This window comes from Anabrus simplex, chromosome X (assembly GCF_040414725.1).
Source record: "Anabrus simplex isolate iqAnaSimp1 chromosome X, ASM4041472v1, whole genome shotgun sequence".
NCBI classification, from domain to species: domain Eukaryota; kingdom Metazoa; phylum Arthropoda; class Insecta; order Orthoptera; family Tettigoniidae; genus Anabrus; species Anabrus simplex.
In genome coordinates, this window is record NC_090279.1 from 153,440,760 (window position 1) to 153,458,527 (window position 17,768).

Genomic DNA, 17,768 nt, shown 5'->3' on the forward strand with positions numbered 1-17,768 from the left:
ATACTTTTCGTTGCTTTATCATGAAATATGTATATGATTTATTATTACCAGTGGATAGTTGCATAAAATAAGGGGATAGATTACTTTCATAATTACTGTAGCATCCTGGAATGGAGCATTTTACAGCCGTCTGAAAAACTGAAGAATACAGTAACAACCTGATATCATTAATAAAGTACTACATGCACTTAATTTAATACATACTGTATCTTGTGAAGGATTATCACTGAAGTAAATAAATGGATCAGTAGTGTTCTTGTAATTATTTTATTATAAACTTTGCTGCAGCCAGATAGCTATGAACAGGAAAATGCTATAAGAGCAAACAAAAAAGAAATACTCATAACTGATTCAGTTTTTTGTTTGAGACTCTCTTATTCTGTGCAGAGATTAGTTATCTGGTCTCCTTTTACAGACTCTAACATGATAGTGGTCACAGCTCACACCTGTAGCTTTCAAAGGTTCATGGAAGCATTTGCTGACACACATCTTCTGGTGAAAACTGTATCACTGTGTGCCTTAGTTTGTAGTGATTTTGTCTGCTCATTTGTTGCCAAGGCACCTGATGAGTTAAACTTGCTCCAGATGAAGTTTTTCTTCTTTCTCAGAAGATGAAGAGTATTTTGAATGTCATCTGTGTTCGATTGATACAGTGGTATTCTGATATCTTTGATCAGCTCTGAGGCCAGTGTTGGTCATGATGTTTTCCCCACACCTAATGATACTGGAGATGAAATTGTTTCAGTATGTTGCTGTTGGTAATATAGCTGATCTGAACATGGTCATTGCAGTGTTTGTTGCAAGTGTAGTTGCTCTTCCTTGTCATTTCCACACCAGGCAAATACTTGGGCTGTACCTTAATGAAGGCCACGGTCACTTACTTCCCGTGTGGTGGTGGTAGTGGTGGTGATATTGTTTTAAGAGGAAGTGCAACTAGGCAACTATCCTCTGTATAACACTGATCAGAGAGAAAAAATGGAAGGGATCCAACACTGAAAAATGAAGGTATCGGCCAAAGGAAGACAAGGGTCATGAAGGGCGTGAAAATGAAAGACTCCCTAGGACTCAGAAACCTAATACCACCGGGGTCGAAAAAGAGCAAGAGTTGACCAAGAGAGGATGGATAGGATAGAGGGAAGTGACGAGCCTGGCACAAATAAGTGGAAGCAGTGCCATGACTCAGCTAAGGGCCCCCTGGTTGCCAACCAACACTCCCAATTTGGGAGCCCCTGGGGTCCATTGTAGTCGCCTCTTATGACAGGCAGGGAATACTGTGGGTGTTGTTCTACCGCCCCTACCCACAGGGGATAGATTGCTCTTCCTTTTGTGTGTAATCTGAAGGATTTTAGCATTGTTTACAAAGTGATTCTGATATATTTAATTTTTTATGCTATTTCTGGAAGTTTGCTGGACAGTACTCTTGCTTGTTTATATATCTTTCAAAAGTCATGTGAACTGTGAGGATTTGCTGTAAGAATATTCTCTCTGCCTACTTCTGAAGTTAATTGAGGGTCATTGTCAGCTGCCCTAATCGCCGTATCACCTGCGTACATGATCTTTGTTGCTGTGCTGTCTCTGGTGATATTGGAGATGTCTGCAATTATGACATTGAGTGTTATGACAGGCTGGTAGGAGTCTCCCTTCAAAACTACTCCTGTTTTGGCAATATATTTCATATCCACCAAACAATTAGCTAATTCACACATCATCATGCACCTGCCATTATAAAGAGTTGCCAGTTCTCTGTTACTACAGCCTGATACACTGTAGGTTCCAATTTTGTACAGAGAAGAGATCATTACATAATTTCAAAAATGCAGGAGATTTGCTTTCTAAGAAGAGAAAATTGGAGAAAGGCAAATCTGCAGATACAGTGGAACCTCGATTATCCGTTCCCGGAAAGTACGTTTTCCCGGAATATGCGTTCATATTACGTGGTCCCGAGAGCATCGTAATTAAATCACGTTGTAAAAGTCCCGCATTATCCGTTCCTCGAAGAAACGATTTCCCGGATCAACCGTCCAGAAATTCCAGTCCCATCAACGCTAAATCCTCGATCAATCGTTTTTTAATAAACTGTATCTCACGAAAGGACGGCTATGGCATATTTATGGATCTTGGCGATCGGCGGTGAACTTGCATCTTAGCATCGCATTCGGGTGGTATTGTTTAGAGAATCTCGGAAAATCATAGGGCAGAGAGTGGCCACAGCAATTGCTAGAAGACACGGCGCATTTCTACAGCTCTGCGTGAAGACGGAACGAGTTTCGTCAAATGTTCGCACTTATAAAACGTCCATATTATGTCCAGGGTTAGATGTTTTCTTATTTACATTTTTTCGATCGTACTGCCGAAGGGGTTTTCGGCACTTTGCTCAGGGCACTGCAGACCTAAGTGGGCTTTCAGGCAGGAATCGAAACTGCTCCTTAACACAAATTCAGTATTTTTTATATTATCGTACATGATTATGTTAGCGAGACGAAAACAGATGTTGCACCTTACATTAAAAAAAAAAAGAAAGCCATGGGAGGTCTTGGGATTGCCTATTACTGTTACTAATGTAAGACTGGGAATTTTACGTTTTCGTGTTAAAATACCAAAAACCGCAGTCGTATTACTTGCGCACGTTACATTTTAAATGATTGGTATCATTTCAAACTCGTACTGATATGTGCGGCGAGCGCACTTTCCAGATGACCTCAAGGTCACGAATAACCGTAATTTCTGAAGTTTTTATATTTCTTTTATCTTTCCAATTTGATTGGATTTGTGACGCGCAGAATTGAATATAATGTATTCGAGAACTTTTAAGAATCGATACTTACATTCGAAACCATGTTTTCGAGTTCAACATAACCTTTAAAAGTCGATGTAGGCCTAATTTGCGCGGTACGAGATTTCCAGAAACTGACTACGAACAGTATACCGGAGACCAAATTACAATGAAAGATTAAGAAATGAACGGATTTCGCCATCATTTTGGGTGCTTTTGTATCTAATATGCTTTATTTTATTAGATGAGAGAATTAAAAGCTACTTGTGGTCGATTGTCGTTTGGCTTGGCGTTGTTAGATTTTTCGAAGAGTTTGGCTAGCGTAATCAAAGTTGCTGAACTGAAAGAAGTTTTCACGGGAAACTGACGAAGATTCCCCTGTAAAATTGAATATAAAATATCGAGATTTTGAACTCGCGTACCGGTAATTAATGCGGTTCGCGGTCTAACATGCCCGGCTCTCATCCAGAGGGCCCGGGTTCGATTGCGACCAGGTCAGGCAATTTTACCTGGATATAAGTCTGGTTCCAGGTCCACTTAGCCTACGTGATTACCTTTAATTGTGGAGCTACCGTATCTAATGGTGAGATGGCGACCCCGATCTACAGAGCCAGGAATATCGGCCGAGAGGATTCGTCGCACTGACGATGCGCCCCTCGTAATCTGCAGGCCTTCGGGCTGAGCAGCGGTCGCTTGGCAGGCAAAGTCTCACTGGGGCTGTAGTTTGGTTTGGTTTAGGAGTTTTTGTAAGATTATAATTATACATATTTCATTTTTGTGATGTTCAGCCAAATTGATAGTTTTCATTCATTCCCGGATTTTCCGTTTTCCCGTGTTGTACGTTTTATTTTCACGGTCCCTCGAAAAACGGAGAATCGAGGTTTCACTGTATTCTGCATTTACCTGGAGTGCTTGTTTGAAGTAAGTAGCATTTCACAGAAAGAGAAGGGGGCAAACTTTTGTTCACATCTTTCTAGATGAATAATAATACAAGATCTGCAGAGATCAGTTGAAGGATTCCTCTAGGCATTTGCAGAAATTCCATTAATTAGGTTGTTTTATTTTTGTAGTTATCCTTGGGGGTAATCTGGAACAAGGTAATTATTTTTATGGTGCAGGTCCCTTTAGTCATGTCCTAATTAGTGTAATTAGTGAACCATTGGTAGTGGCTGAATGGCCTGGTAATTGGTCATGAGAGAGGAGATACTAGTTCCTCGAAAACAGGAGTGGATGTCTCTGACTTATCACATGAAATATACACTGGCAGAACAATATATATCCAAACACCAAGAAGGGGTTGTGCTAGATTAATGAACATTGGTAGGCATGTTTATACATCTAAAAGATGATGTTGATTCAAATTTCCCACAAATCTCATTAACGTGGCGCTAGTATCGGCCCCATGACATTGCACATCAGGTTTGATTTAAATACGGGCTGTACTATGCAAGATCATTAGTTACCTGTGAGATTGGACGGAGTGACTCTGAGTGGGTTGAGAATGCCTTTACGACGACGAAGAGGCCAGTATTAACAGCTCACTGCTGTTGAACGAGGCCGTATAATAGGGCTACGTGAAGGTGGATGTTCCTTCCATGCTATTGCAGAACGTCTTGACAGGAATGTCTCCACTGTGCATGTGTGCTGGCAGCCGTGGTCATGAGAAAGTACACTCGCTAGAAGACAGGGCGCCGGACATCCCCGTGGCACCACTGAGAGGGAGGACCACCATATTCGGCGTATGGCTGTGGCGCAGCTGACTGCGTCTGCAGCAGCAATTCGAGCGGCAGTTGGCACCACAGTGACGGAATGAACTGTTCAAAACTAGATACTTGAAGGACAGCTCCGAGCCAGACACCCTGCGGCGTGTATTGCATTCCACTTACCGCAAACCACCTCCGTCTGCAACTTCAGTGGCGTCAACTGAGAGCTCATTGGAGGATGCAGTGGAGGTCCGTTATGTTTTCTGATGAAAGCTAGTTCTGTCTTGGTGCTAGTGATGGCTGTGTGTTGGTTAGAAGTAGGCCAGGTGAGAGCCTGCATTCCATCTGTCTGCGGCGTTGACACACTGGACTTACACTAGGAGTTCTGGTCTGGGGAGCAATTTTCTATGACAGAAGGAGCACTCTTGTGGTTATCCCACGCGACCTGACTGCAGATGTGTATGTCCGTCTGGTGATTCGACCTGTTGTGCTGTCATTCACAAACAGCATTTTTGGGGTATTTTTCAACAGCATAATGCACGCCCCCCATGCCACTGTTGTAACCCAACTTGCTGTACAGAGTGTCGACATGTTGCCATGGCCTGCTCGATCCCCCGATCTGCCCCCAGTTGAGCACGTATGGGACATCATTGGACGACAACTACAGCATCATCCACAACCGGCATTAACCATCGCTGTATTGACCGACCAAGTGCAACAGGCATAGAACTCCATCCCACAAGCTGATATCTGGCACCTGTATGATCCAATGCATGCACGTTTGCATGCATGCGTTCAACATTCAGGCGATATCGGTTATTAATTAACCAGCATAGCACATTTGTGAAGGATTATTTTTGTGCGGATATTAACCTGTAGTCTTGTACCTTTAATCAATTAAATATGTTACTCGGTAAATATATTGCAAAATTTCTGTATTCTACATTCCTTATTTCATGGTGTTTGGATTGTTTTTTCTGCCAGTGTATTTTTCGCTGATCAATGTTAGGGTTGGGGTTGTCCTTCAGGAAAACCATACTGGTAGTGAGGGTGATTATTGTTTTAAGGGGAAGTACTTCGCAGCAGCCATCCTCTATTAATACTAATTGGAGGGAAAATTGGAAGAGACCTTCCACTTTGAAAAATGAAAATATCAACAAAGGAAATGCATTGATCATGAAGGGCATGAAAATTAAAGATTCACTAGGCCTCGCAGACCTGATACAGTTTGGGTTGAAAAAAAACAAGAGTTCACCAAGAGCGGTCGGATATAGAACAAAGCAAGGAACCTGACACAATTAAGTGGAAGCTATGCCAAACTCGGCTAGGGGAACCAAGGTTGCTCCTAAGATCAGCGGCCTGTGACCCCCTTTACGATGGGCATGGGATAGTGTGAATGTATTCTACCAGCTGCATCCACAGGGGGACAACCATAGTATACAGCATTTTTTCTGGAATGCAGGAAAATTAATGAATAACGATCATATGGCCTCAGCTACTGTGTGCACACATTTTAATTTGATGCCGTCTGCCTGTCTGCTCTTCAGTTTTGTTTTACTATATGGCAGAGTAAACTGAATCTCCCTTGTGTGTCTATGGCTGAGCCTTATTGAGTGAATTTTGTTGCATAAACTCTAAATGTTGAGAACTTTAGTTTACTAGTCCACCTAATTAAACACCCCTCCCTTCCACTCTACATATAGGCAGAACAGTTTCCTCTTCCCTTACCAGCAGCGCTTCTCCATCTGCCCCCAGTCACGTTCCGCCAACAGCATCACGGGAAAACCGTGGTATCATATATGGGTGAAACTCAGTACTTCAGTTCAAAATAGAGAAGGAAGAAATTAAGGTGCACATATTTTTTTTATGAAATCTAGGGTACAGGGGTTGTAGGGTGTGGGAGGAGGGCTTATTTAGGTTCTTACAGCAACATACTGCACATATAGAACCTTAGTATTGAAGTTCAAGGCAAACTGGGAGAAAATAGGCAACAGATAATTTTGATAGGCTCAGGGTGGGAGATTCGGTTAATTGCATTTAATACATTTGCTCTGGCAATGCCACGTACTACTGGGCCATCATATTACCCGACGAAGAAAATGGTACCAATTGGGAACATGCATCATTTTCAAAAATATTTTTTTTGAAAAGTACACCAATGAAATAGTACGTAAACGTATTACATTGTGGTATGTTGCCTTGTTTTCTACCATTAAAAAAATATTTAATAGTGCCTTTCCGCAAGGCGAGTGAAACGGCCTCTGACGTAAGCGGCGCGCTGTGACGTCACGATCCAGTACCGCATGGAGCTCTACCAGGCGTTGTGCATCAGCCGTTGCTAAAAGCCGATTGTTTATTATTCATGATCGCGAATAACTTCGAAATGACAGAAGAAACGTTCAAAACAGCACAGTCAGACAATCTACCATGTGTAGATGTCATCATTCTTGAAAAATGTGACTTTTGTGGTCGCAGAAATTCGCGGATAACAAGCAAGTTTGTAAGTGGCGTCTTTTATATACGTGCAATGTACTGTAACCCATAGTATTAGGATAACAACTAACCTGGATAGATATCACATCACTTTCAATATTTCCTTCTAGACTGATTCCCCTATTAAAGAATAACATTACATTTTCGGGCTTTCAGCATTAAAGTAAGAAATCGGATTTCAGCACTAACATAAACATATAGGTAGCATTATAGTACTAGTCCGCTTCTGTGGTGTAGTGGTTAATGTGTGCCACTCCCGGAGGCCCGGTTTCGATTCCCGGCTCTGCCATGAAAGTTGAAAACAAATAGTACGAGGGCTGGAACGGGCTCTACTCTGCCTCGGGAGGTCAACTGAGTAGAACGGTTTCGAATCCCACCTCAGCCATCCTCGAAGTGGTTTTTCGTATTTTCCTACTTCTCCAGGCACCTAAGGCCACGGCCGTTTCCTTCCCTCTTCCTTGTCTATCCCTTCCGATCCTCCCATCCTCCAACAAGGCCCCTGTTGAGCATAACAGGTGAGGCCTCCTGGGCGAGGTAATGGCCCTCCTCATCAGTTTCATCACCATACTCAAAGTCTCACGTTCCTGGACACTGCCCTTGAAGTGGTAGAGGTGAAATCCCTCGCAGAGTCCGAGATAAAACCAACCCTGAAGGATAAACTGATTAAGAAAGAAAGAAAGAAAGAAAGAAAGAAAGATCATAGTACTATAAGTAGTACTATTCCCCCCAAAAAATATTTATGGTTGGGACAACTGGCCTACCCACTTCCGGGGCCCTTGAAAGAGAATTAAATATCTTTGTGGAGGGAAAAAATTAAACATGATAAAGACAAATATGACTTCATCTAGTTTTCACAAGTCGGGCTGAGTGGTTCAGACGGTTGAGGTGCTGGCCTTCTGACCACAACTTGGCAGGTTCGATCCTGGTTCAGTCCGGTGGTAGTTGAAGGTGCTCAAATACGTCAGCCTCGTGTCGGTAGATTTACTGGCACGTAAAATAACTCCTGCAGGACTAAATTCCTGCACATCGGCGTCTCCCAAAAATCGTAGAAGTAGTTAGCGGGGCGTGAAGCCAATAACATTAATTACATTTGACTTCTAACAAGCTGAGCATATCAGGAAAGAAAAGTGTCCTGGTGACATTTTAGTCGCTCAATACAGGAATGTCTTTGGGTGCTGTGACTTTTACTTTTTTTTTTTTTTTGCTTTACGTCACACCGTCACATATAGGTCTTATGGCGACGATGGGACAGGAAAGGCCTAGGAATGGGAACAAAGCGGCCGTGGCCTTAGGTACAGCCTCAGCATTTGTCTGGTGTGAAAATAGGAAACCACGGAAAACCATCTTCAGGGCTGCCGGCAGTGGGGTTCAAAACCCACTATCTCCCGGATGCGAGCTCACAGCTGCGCGCTCCTAACCGCACGGCCAACTCGCGCGGTATTTTTACCCTTCGGCTTATTGACTTGGCTTGTATAACCTAAAACTTAGGCTAAGTAGGATAATATTTTAAACACCTACATCACTATTTTCACCTGTGTGCAATTATGTTATTTATTTCATTAATATTATGATAATTATTATAATTGAGCATTGTTAACTTATAAGACCCCAACAGACAAGCATTGGTTTTGTGTAGAGTTATACATTTGTTAAATTCACGTTGTTTCCTTTCATGATGTACACGCCTATTCTTTGTTACATTATAGAGTATTTAGATATAGCCTAAATTTCTTTACCAATTAAGCTCTTCAATAAAGACATACATAACTGTTCCATGCCAAGATATATTGGTAGAATTAGAGCTGTCAAAATGGTTCATAACCCCTTTGATTTATTATCTTGACATGGATCACCCAAAACATAGGTTAGGTTTGGAGAATACTTTAATAATCAGCATTATTTAATGCACTGTTTATTACTTTCATATTCCAAGATGTAATTGAAGCGTTTAAATAAAGCATCATACATTAAAATTTAAAGTTTTACCACTAGAACAAGCTGACATGGAAAAGTGATTTGAAAATTCAAACAAATTCATCTTACGTTAAAATCTTAAAAAAAATAAACTGTAGACTTTTCCGATATATCACCAGCATTTCTCCGGCTCGCCAAAATCCATTTCTCCCTAGTTTTAGCGTCTTTGGAACATATATAAACAATTTGTTTGGTATGGTATGCGATGTGCTATTGCACATCGGAACTCTACACCATTTATAAGTTTTCTGCCTCACTGTCTGCGCAGGATTCATTTTAAGTCTAAAATATACCACTCAGATTATTATCCAATGTATAGACCTCGAATTTAACCATACCAGACACTAACATAAAGTAGAAATACGCGAAGTGTATCCTGCTTCTCACAGCACACTATGTGTTATTTCGTCTGCTAATTCAGTCAACCTGTACGATGACGTCAGACCAATGAGATCGCGTACTTGCGTGACGTGACATTTTCGTAGATTTTTATCATGTTTGGAGTTATTATTTGTACATTCTGATCACATTTTTGAATTCTGCATGAAATTTTGAATCAGATTAGCATATTTTTAATTAAAACCCCGGATCATGCATGTTCCCTATTAAATGGGCTTGTAAAAAATTGGTAAAAGTGTGGCAAAAATAAAATGTGCTTAAGAATCAAAAGCCAAGAACAGATAAGATAAACATCATAGCGAATTTCTGCATCAGTACAGTGATGTATTGCTGCACACCACAGCATCAAAATCTTCAGTAACAACTGCTGTACAGTACAAGAATATTAGAACACACACATAAATAAATAGATGACTTCTCTTCAACAGTGATAAGCTGCCGGTGATTCACAGCTGAATGGATTGGCGTAATGTGTATTGTACCAGAGCTACTCGGAAGGAAAATGAAGGAAGGCAGCATAGCAATGCCTGTTCCCACCATATTGCTTCCTCCCTGTGAATGTATTTGTTAAATAGAGAATGTTTGAAGTAATTATTTTAATAAATCACTGAATAAACAAGCCTCATCCATTTATACTGTAACGTGTTGGTGGATAAGTAAATAAGACAGGACCTGGTAGTGTACTATGTCTAATATTTATTAACCAAGTTACATATTTACACACACTATTCCCGAGCTCACAACTCACACAAGTACACAGGACACCCACTTACACGGTTTGGGCACTCTCTCTTAGTTTATCGTGTTTTATCTACAATGACACACACAGTCTTCGATCACTTACACTACACTCACTCTGCCACTCAGTCACGCTCATTAGCGCTGTCATGGTCTGCAGCCCACACATCGGTCTTGCAGCTCGAGATAGTATCCGCTCTCCAATCAGTCCGTCGAACTCTATACTCACAGCCCCATGGCGGCACCCAGTGTTGTCCTCCACACTGCAGATTGGCATGGCAGATGCAGCAACTAACCATGCCACAATACAATATTCCTTAATCACAAGGAATTATGAATGTCTAAGAGGGGGTGTGTTCAGTTCTTGTAGGTGCATAAGAGCAGTACTGTTTTCTTAACATGGACAGTAACATTACAGTGTTTTAATTAGATATTTTATTGAGACGCTATGGCTAAGGGCTTCAAAAGAAGACTAAACATGTACCAAATTATGCGTAAATAATTCAGGAATAAATGCATTTTCACTTGTAAAGTGAGGTGTATTGATTAGGTCGACTACCCTAAATTAATGTTATTAATTAAGTTGTATAAATACAGATCAATATAATGAAATTTGTTAACTGTAAACTCCGTATGTGTCGCCAGTCATCTTTTACATGCTGGCATTGTGCGAGATGGAGAGTTGAATGGACTTTTTCTGCCCTTACTACCTCTGCAGCATTAGATCTTGGGATCCAGAGGCTGACACTCTACCACTGATCCACAGAGGGAGCTAATTAATGAATAATGTAGATAGATTTAGCAGTTGCAGAAATAAATACAATAATTGTCTGTGTAGTCACAATGTGTGGGAATAGGTGAGGATTAAGTAAACGCATTATATGAAGTGGTGATTTACGTTGTTGTATTTGTATTGGAAGTAGAAATGAAAGATCTGAGATGATGCTTGGGTAGATATGGGGAGGATATTAAAGGTAATAGGAACGTGAAGCATTTACTGGACTTATGTGCTGGTGTGGGATTAGCAGTTGTGAATTCTTTCTTCTAGTGTAAGGCTATTTACCGTTACACATCAGAGGGTAGGGGCACCACATTGGTAACAGACTATATAATTACTTTGTTAAATGTGGCTTTTGGGCTTATTCTGTGTCAAGAAAACAAGAAGAAAATCTTTGTTTCACAAACACTGTGCTCCAAATCTTCAGAAGAAAAATCACAAGTCTTCCTTGTGACAGCCATATTTTCATTCTTATGTTCCTTCATTGAACCATCATTTTTTTATTATTTTAAATTAAATTGTTTTCCTAAGATATGAACTTCTGTATTGAATTGTGATCACAATAATAACAAAAATTGTGTCAGAAATGGTCGGCCTCTTCAATACTATAGTACACAATGTTTTCATTACATATTTTTTAGTTGAACTAGTTTTGGCCTTGGCTGGCCATCATCAGCCATAATACAAATCTGTACAAACACCTAAACAAATTTACAAACATACACAAATGATGTTAAAAGTACAGTCGAACCTGCCCTAACGGACACCGTTATTCAGCGGACACCTCCCTGTACGGTCAATTTTCCTTGGAACCGATTTCATTTTACATAAGACAAGTGTTAAATTGGCCTCATTTAAGCGGACACCTCGAACTCCGGACAGCGGACATCGCCATCTGTCCCGTCCACTTAAGCGGACACTTTATACGTTGCAGGACAATTTATTACGCTGGACCACATGTCACCCTTTCTTTTAAAACCATTCTTCAGGCATAAGGAAATCCCTTTTGAATGTTTGTACTATTTCGAGTGCAAGGGGAGAGAAGGTACATCGGAATTCAGTTCTACTTAGTGGTGTATAGGCCTATTCCGGGAATTCTAATTGCCCAGAAATGCTGCCAGAGACTGTTGACTCACAAGTTACCTGGGGATTTTCTTCCCTTCCATTCTATGCATAACTCGGATTGTCGCTGATAAGGTCGAGCTCAGGTAGTCAACTTGAGAAAGAAAAGACAGTACAGGCGCTGATTAGTGATACAGAAATACCGTAGCATTTCAGTTGTCTGTTAAATATGAGTAACAAGGGACGATCGTGTTTAGATCTCGAGGCAAGAAGAAAAGTGATTATAGAAAGTGACAAGGGACTTTCAGTGAGATAGCTTGCCGAAAAATTCAACTGCGAGAAAACTCAAATAAACACTATTGTGAACAATAGAACTGAAATTTTAAAGGAGTGAGAGGAAAATAGGAATGTTAAAATGTTCGATTATTTTTACAAACTTGTTTTAGCGGACACCTCTCGTAACGGACATTTTTCCTCAGAACCGACGGTGTCCGCAGAAGGGAGGTTCGACTGTATTAAAGGCATCTAGAGATCCTGAAATGAGCAATCAACACGTGAAATATAAAATGGAATTAAAATATGACTCTTAATGAGATCTAAAATCCTTGGATGCATTGCATCATGTTAGAAACACGTTTCATTAACGCTTCCCGTTAAAAATTTCTGAGTAATTGTCTTCAAAATGCTCGAAGGTTCCTCTATTGGAAGTTGTCAAATAGTTGAGTCAAGGACAGCACATGAAAAAATGTCTAAATAGCTGGCACCTTCTTAAGTTACAGCTGGTAGAGAAATAACATTGGCAATTAACACAGAGTCTGTGAGTTAACATAAATAAATTATAGTCAAAAGTTAATGAACTAAATGGAGAGAGAGTGTTAATCAAATAGCATAGGTTATATGAGACTTACCTTTCGTTGCAGCACGTGGTGAGTGGCCTACTGTTGTGTGCCTCATGCTAACAGGGAAGAGTCAAGACTGGATCGCAAGACTCGAAGGTTGCAGATTTGTATTATGGCTCATGATGGCCAGCCAAGGCCGAAACAAGTTCCTCGACTTAAAAATATGTCATGTAAACATTACGTAATATAGTATTGTTAAGGTGGACCATTTCTGACATAATTTTTGCTATCATTCTGATTAAATTGTTTAATAGGCTGTATAATCACATTTTTACCACCTCTTGAAACATGCAATGCACCACCATCCAACCACCCCTAGCTTGAACCTTTGCCGACTTGATCTCTTTTACTGCTTCCTGTGGAACTCTCATTTCACTTCTATGGGAAAATAGACATTTCATACAATCTTTTATAGGCCTACATTCTTTCAAAATACACTTTGAGTATTGCCTTTGTTTTCAGTTCACAGGTTTTCCAGCATGGAAATTAATGATTTCTTGTACTTTTCTTTTCAGAAATGGAGGCTCCAGCGATAGCTGAAACTTTGCCCACTGAAATTCTGGAGAGAATCTTCTCCTATTCCACTCATGAGGATGTAGTTCTATCGATTCAGAATGTATGTTCTCGTTGGAGACAAGTGGCACAGAATTCCTGTTTGTGGGAGCATCTTGAATACTCTCCTGACAGGAGCATGAGTTGGAAAAAAATTGTGGAGATTCTGAAGATTTCACCAAAGTTACAGAAATTGATTATTAAGCAAGGTGATGATTCAGTTCTGCAGGCAATAACAGACAATTGTGCAGAGTTGAGAAAATTGGAGTTAAATTGGGATCGGTATTTAGGCGTAAACTTTATCGAGGATTTGCGGGAGAAATGTCAAAAAATTGAATATCTGCATATTGGAAACAAGGTTTTGGAAAACTCACGTATGTGCAAGGCTGTTGGAAATTTTACCAACTTGAAGGTGTTAATTGTGAACGGATTGCATGCGAGAAGGGTTCCCATCAACATAAAACCAATTGCAGGTTGTATGAAGCTAGAACATTTTGAGTTTCAGGCTTATGATTTTAAAATGAAAGATCTTCACTATCTGTTATTCATGAGGAAAGACACTCTGCACACTCTTGGAGTATGTTGCTGTAGCAAGTCCGGTGAATGTGTTCTCCCTGCTGTGGCGACCTGTAAGCTGAAGTCCTTGACTCTTTTCGACTACTGGGAATGTAGGAAAAATGAGGAGAAAATCAAATACTTTGGACATCTCAAGACTGTAAGAGCACTTACAATTGAAGGCTTATGTGACAAAACGTCAGATCGGATCGAAAAAATCTTCGAGAATGGAAATATGTCACAATTAAGGGATTTAAGGCTCTATGTTTCACGTTATTTTGATGATTGTATTACTGATGTAGTCTCTAGCAACTGTCCTCTCTTACAAACTCTTACTTTGGATAACTGTAGAGAGATGAGTGATGCTAGTTTAAAGAACTTTCATAATTTTAAGGAACTCAATTCTTTGACTATCTCTGGTATGAATGCAGTAACAAATGCTGGGATCTTTCATTTGCAAGATCTGCATAATTTGAACTGTCTTGGAATTGCAGACTGTCGGTTATCAAAACAAGGTTATGAATCTATGTTAGGTTTGAGTACATTACGAGAACTGAGACTGTGGAGACAAGACCTTGCTGAATTCCCATGGAACCTTATTCCTCGCCAGATGAAATATCTCAGATGTCTGGGCATTTACAATTGTAGAAATGTGGACATGTGTGCTATTGAGAAATTGAAGAGGTTACCTGCTTTAAATGTGAGCTATCAAGAAATGGAAGATATGGAAGATATGGATATGTTTTTGAAAAGAAGGTTCATGGGTTCTGTGATCTTTGAGACCTCTTAACTTGTTTGTTGTGGAGGGTTTTATTTCTCTTCCTCTTACTCTTTCTAGTATAGGGAAAGAGATATAGTTAAATGTCTTTCAATATCTTGGCATACTTACAAATTACCTGCAATATTTTGTACACCTCAGTGATTGATAACAAGGGAGGAAGATGGAAAATTTCTTATGCTTAACCATTTTACTTTTGGTCCAATTGGTTTTTCTGTGTAGCAGATTGGTTGTGCTAAGTAGTCCTTCCCTTGCTTTAGATTGTGTAGCCATGATATTCTTCTTTGCTTTTCTCCTCCTTCGTTTTCAAACTTCACTTTTATAATACAACTGTGTGTCTAAAATTATTCTCCTCAGTGTTTGGTTAAGAATAATGTTTTATAATAATTTTGAAGAGCTGAAAGGGATGATATGTAGCCTTTATGTACCCTTTTGTTATACATCCTTTGAATTATTTTGTACTTGTGCTTACAGACAGGTTTCAACAAACAAAGAGTGAACCATTTGTTCAAATATGTGTTATTGAAGAAAGAAATGTATTTTGTTTGTCCATTTTACCATAACAATCCCCATGCATAATCTCTCTTTTAAGTGACCAGCAAGAGTGGGCTGTCATGTTAATTGTCCAACCCCATGATATCCTTTTGTATCCTAGTGAAAGCATCTCTAACTGTACACTTCAAGATTGTGAGGGAAATGTAAAAAAACTAAGGTTTCATCTAAGAGTACAAGTATTTCAATAATCCATGAACACTTGTGTTTGTAATTTGGACTTCCTTAGTTACATGGAAAGTTGAAGTGATAATTGTTTCCCGCTGACAGACTTTGTATTCATTCCATTACTCTTCTGGCACCCCAGTACATTATGAGCAGGTTGTTTGCTTTTAACAGCTATGCCCTAATTTTGACATCAGGAGGTTGTTCAATCACTACTGATCTGCATTTAGGGCAGTCACCCAGATGGCAAATTCGCTATCTGTTGTCTTCCTAGACTTTTCTTAAATGATTGCAAAGAAATTGGAAATTAATCGAACATCTCTCTTGGTAAGTTACTCCAATCCCCTTCTTATAAATGAGTATTTGCCCCAATTTGTCCTCTTGAATCCCACCTTCATCTTCATATTATGATATTTCCTACTTTTAAAGACACCACTCAAACTTATTTGTATACCAATGTCATTTCATGCTTCTCTCCACTGACAGCTCGGAACATACCACTTAGTTGAGCAGCTTGTCTCCTTTCTCCCAAGTCTTCCCAGCCTGAACTTTGCAACATTTCGGTAATGTTGCTCTTTTGCTGGAAATCATCCAGAACATATCATGCTGCTTTTTCTTGGATTTCTTCCAGTTCATGAATCAAGTAATCCTGGTAAGTTGAGGTCTTACCACAGACTTATATGCCCTCTCCTTTACATCCTTACTACAACCCCTAAATACCATCAGAACAATGTGTGGAGAGGTCTGTACCCTTTATTTACAATCATATTTATGTGATGATGATGATGATGATGATGATGTAGCTTGTTCTTTAAAGGGGCTAACAGCTGGGTCATTGGCCCATTTATGTGATTACCACAATGAAGATCTTTTCTTATATTAACACCTAGGTACTTACAATGGTCTCCAAAAGGAACATTCACACCACCATTGTAGTAATTAAAACTGAGAGGACTTTTTCTATTTGTGAACTCACAACCTGATTTTTAACTCAGTTTATCATCACACCATTGCCTACTGTCCTCACAAAATTACCAAAGTCATTTTTCAGTTGCTCACAATCTTGTAACTTATTTATTACTCTGTACAGAATAACATCATCTGCAGAAGCATATCTTTGAATCCACTTCTTTACTGATATCATTTATATATATAAGAAAACATAAAGGTCCAATAATAATGCCTTGAGGAATTACCCTCTTAATTATTACCGGGTCAGATAAAGCTTCACCTACTCTAATTCTCTGAGATCTATTTTCTAGAAATATAGCCATCCCTTCAGTGACTATTTTGTCTAGTCCAAGTGCACTCATTTTTGCCAGTAGTCTCCCATGATCCACCCTATCAAATGCGTTGGGTAGGTCAATCGTGATACAGTCCATTTGACCTGAATCCAGATATCTGCTATATCTTGCTGGAATACTATTTCACAAACATGTCTAATATAATACAAAAGAATGCTTTCCCAAAGCTTACATGCAATGCATATCGAACTGACTGGCCTGTAATTTTCAGCTTTATGTCCATCACCCTTTCCTTTATACACAGGGACTACTATAACAACTCTCCATTCATTTGGTATAGTTCCTTCATGCAAACAACATTCAAATAAGTACTTCAGATATAGTGCTATATCCCAACCCATTGTCTTTAGAATATCCCAAGAAATCTTATCAATTCCAGCCGCTTTTGTAGTTTTCAACTTTTGTATCCTACTGTAAATGTCACTGTTATCATAGGTAAATTTTAATACTTCTTTAGTATTTGGTCACCTCCTCTATCTGGACATTATCCTTATAACCAACAATCTTTACATACTGCTGATCGAATACTTCTGCCTTTTGAAGATTCTCGCATACACACTACCCTTGTTCATTAATTAATGATTCTTGGAACCTGTTTCTGCCTTAAAGTACCTATACATACACTTCCATTTGTCACTAAAATTCATATGACTGCCAATTATGCTTGCCATCATGTTATCCTTAGCTGACTTCTTTGCTAGATTCAATTTCCTAGTAAGTTCCTTCAATTTCTCCTGACTTCTACGGCCATTTCTATTTCCAATCTGCACCTCCTTCTTAGTCTCTTTACACCTGTGTTATAGTATAGTGGATCTTTACCATTCCTTACCACTTTTAAAGGTACAAAGCTGTTTTCACATTCCTCAACAGTTGCTTACCCATCCCAGATTCTGTTTACAGTTTTATTTACTCTTTGCCACTGATCATAGTTACTTTTGAAAAACTTCCTCATGTCTGTTTTTTCAGCCATATGGTACTGCCTAGTAGTCCTAATTTTAATACCTTCCTTTCTTTCACATTTATTTTTAACTACCACGAAAACA

General features: G+C 39.6%; 1 protein-coding gene across 1 annotated transcript in view; it reads left to right on the plus strand.

Moving 5' to 3' along the window:
* Positions 1–14,875, plus strand: part of LOC136886020 (F-box/LRR-repeat protein fbxl-1) — a 32,291-nt gene extending 17,416 nt beyond the window's left edge. Inside the window, exon 2 of the mRNA XM_067158733.2 lies at positions 13,335–14,875. Within this exon, the coding sequence (XP_067014834.2) occupies positions 13,337–14,716 (1,380 nt within the window). The 5' untranslated portion in view covers positions 13,335–13,336 and the 3' untranslated portion in view covers positions 14,717–14,875. The remainder of the gene's footprint in view (positions 1–13,334) is intronic.
* The last annotated feature ends 2,893 nt before the right edge of the window (positions 14,876–17,768 follow it).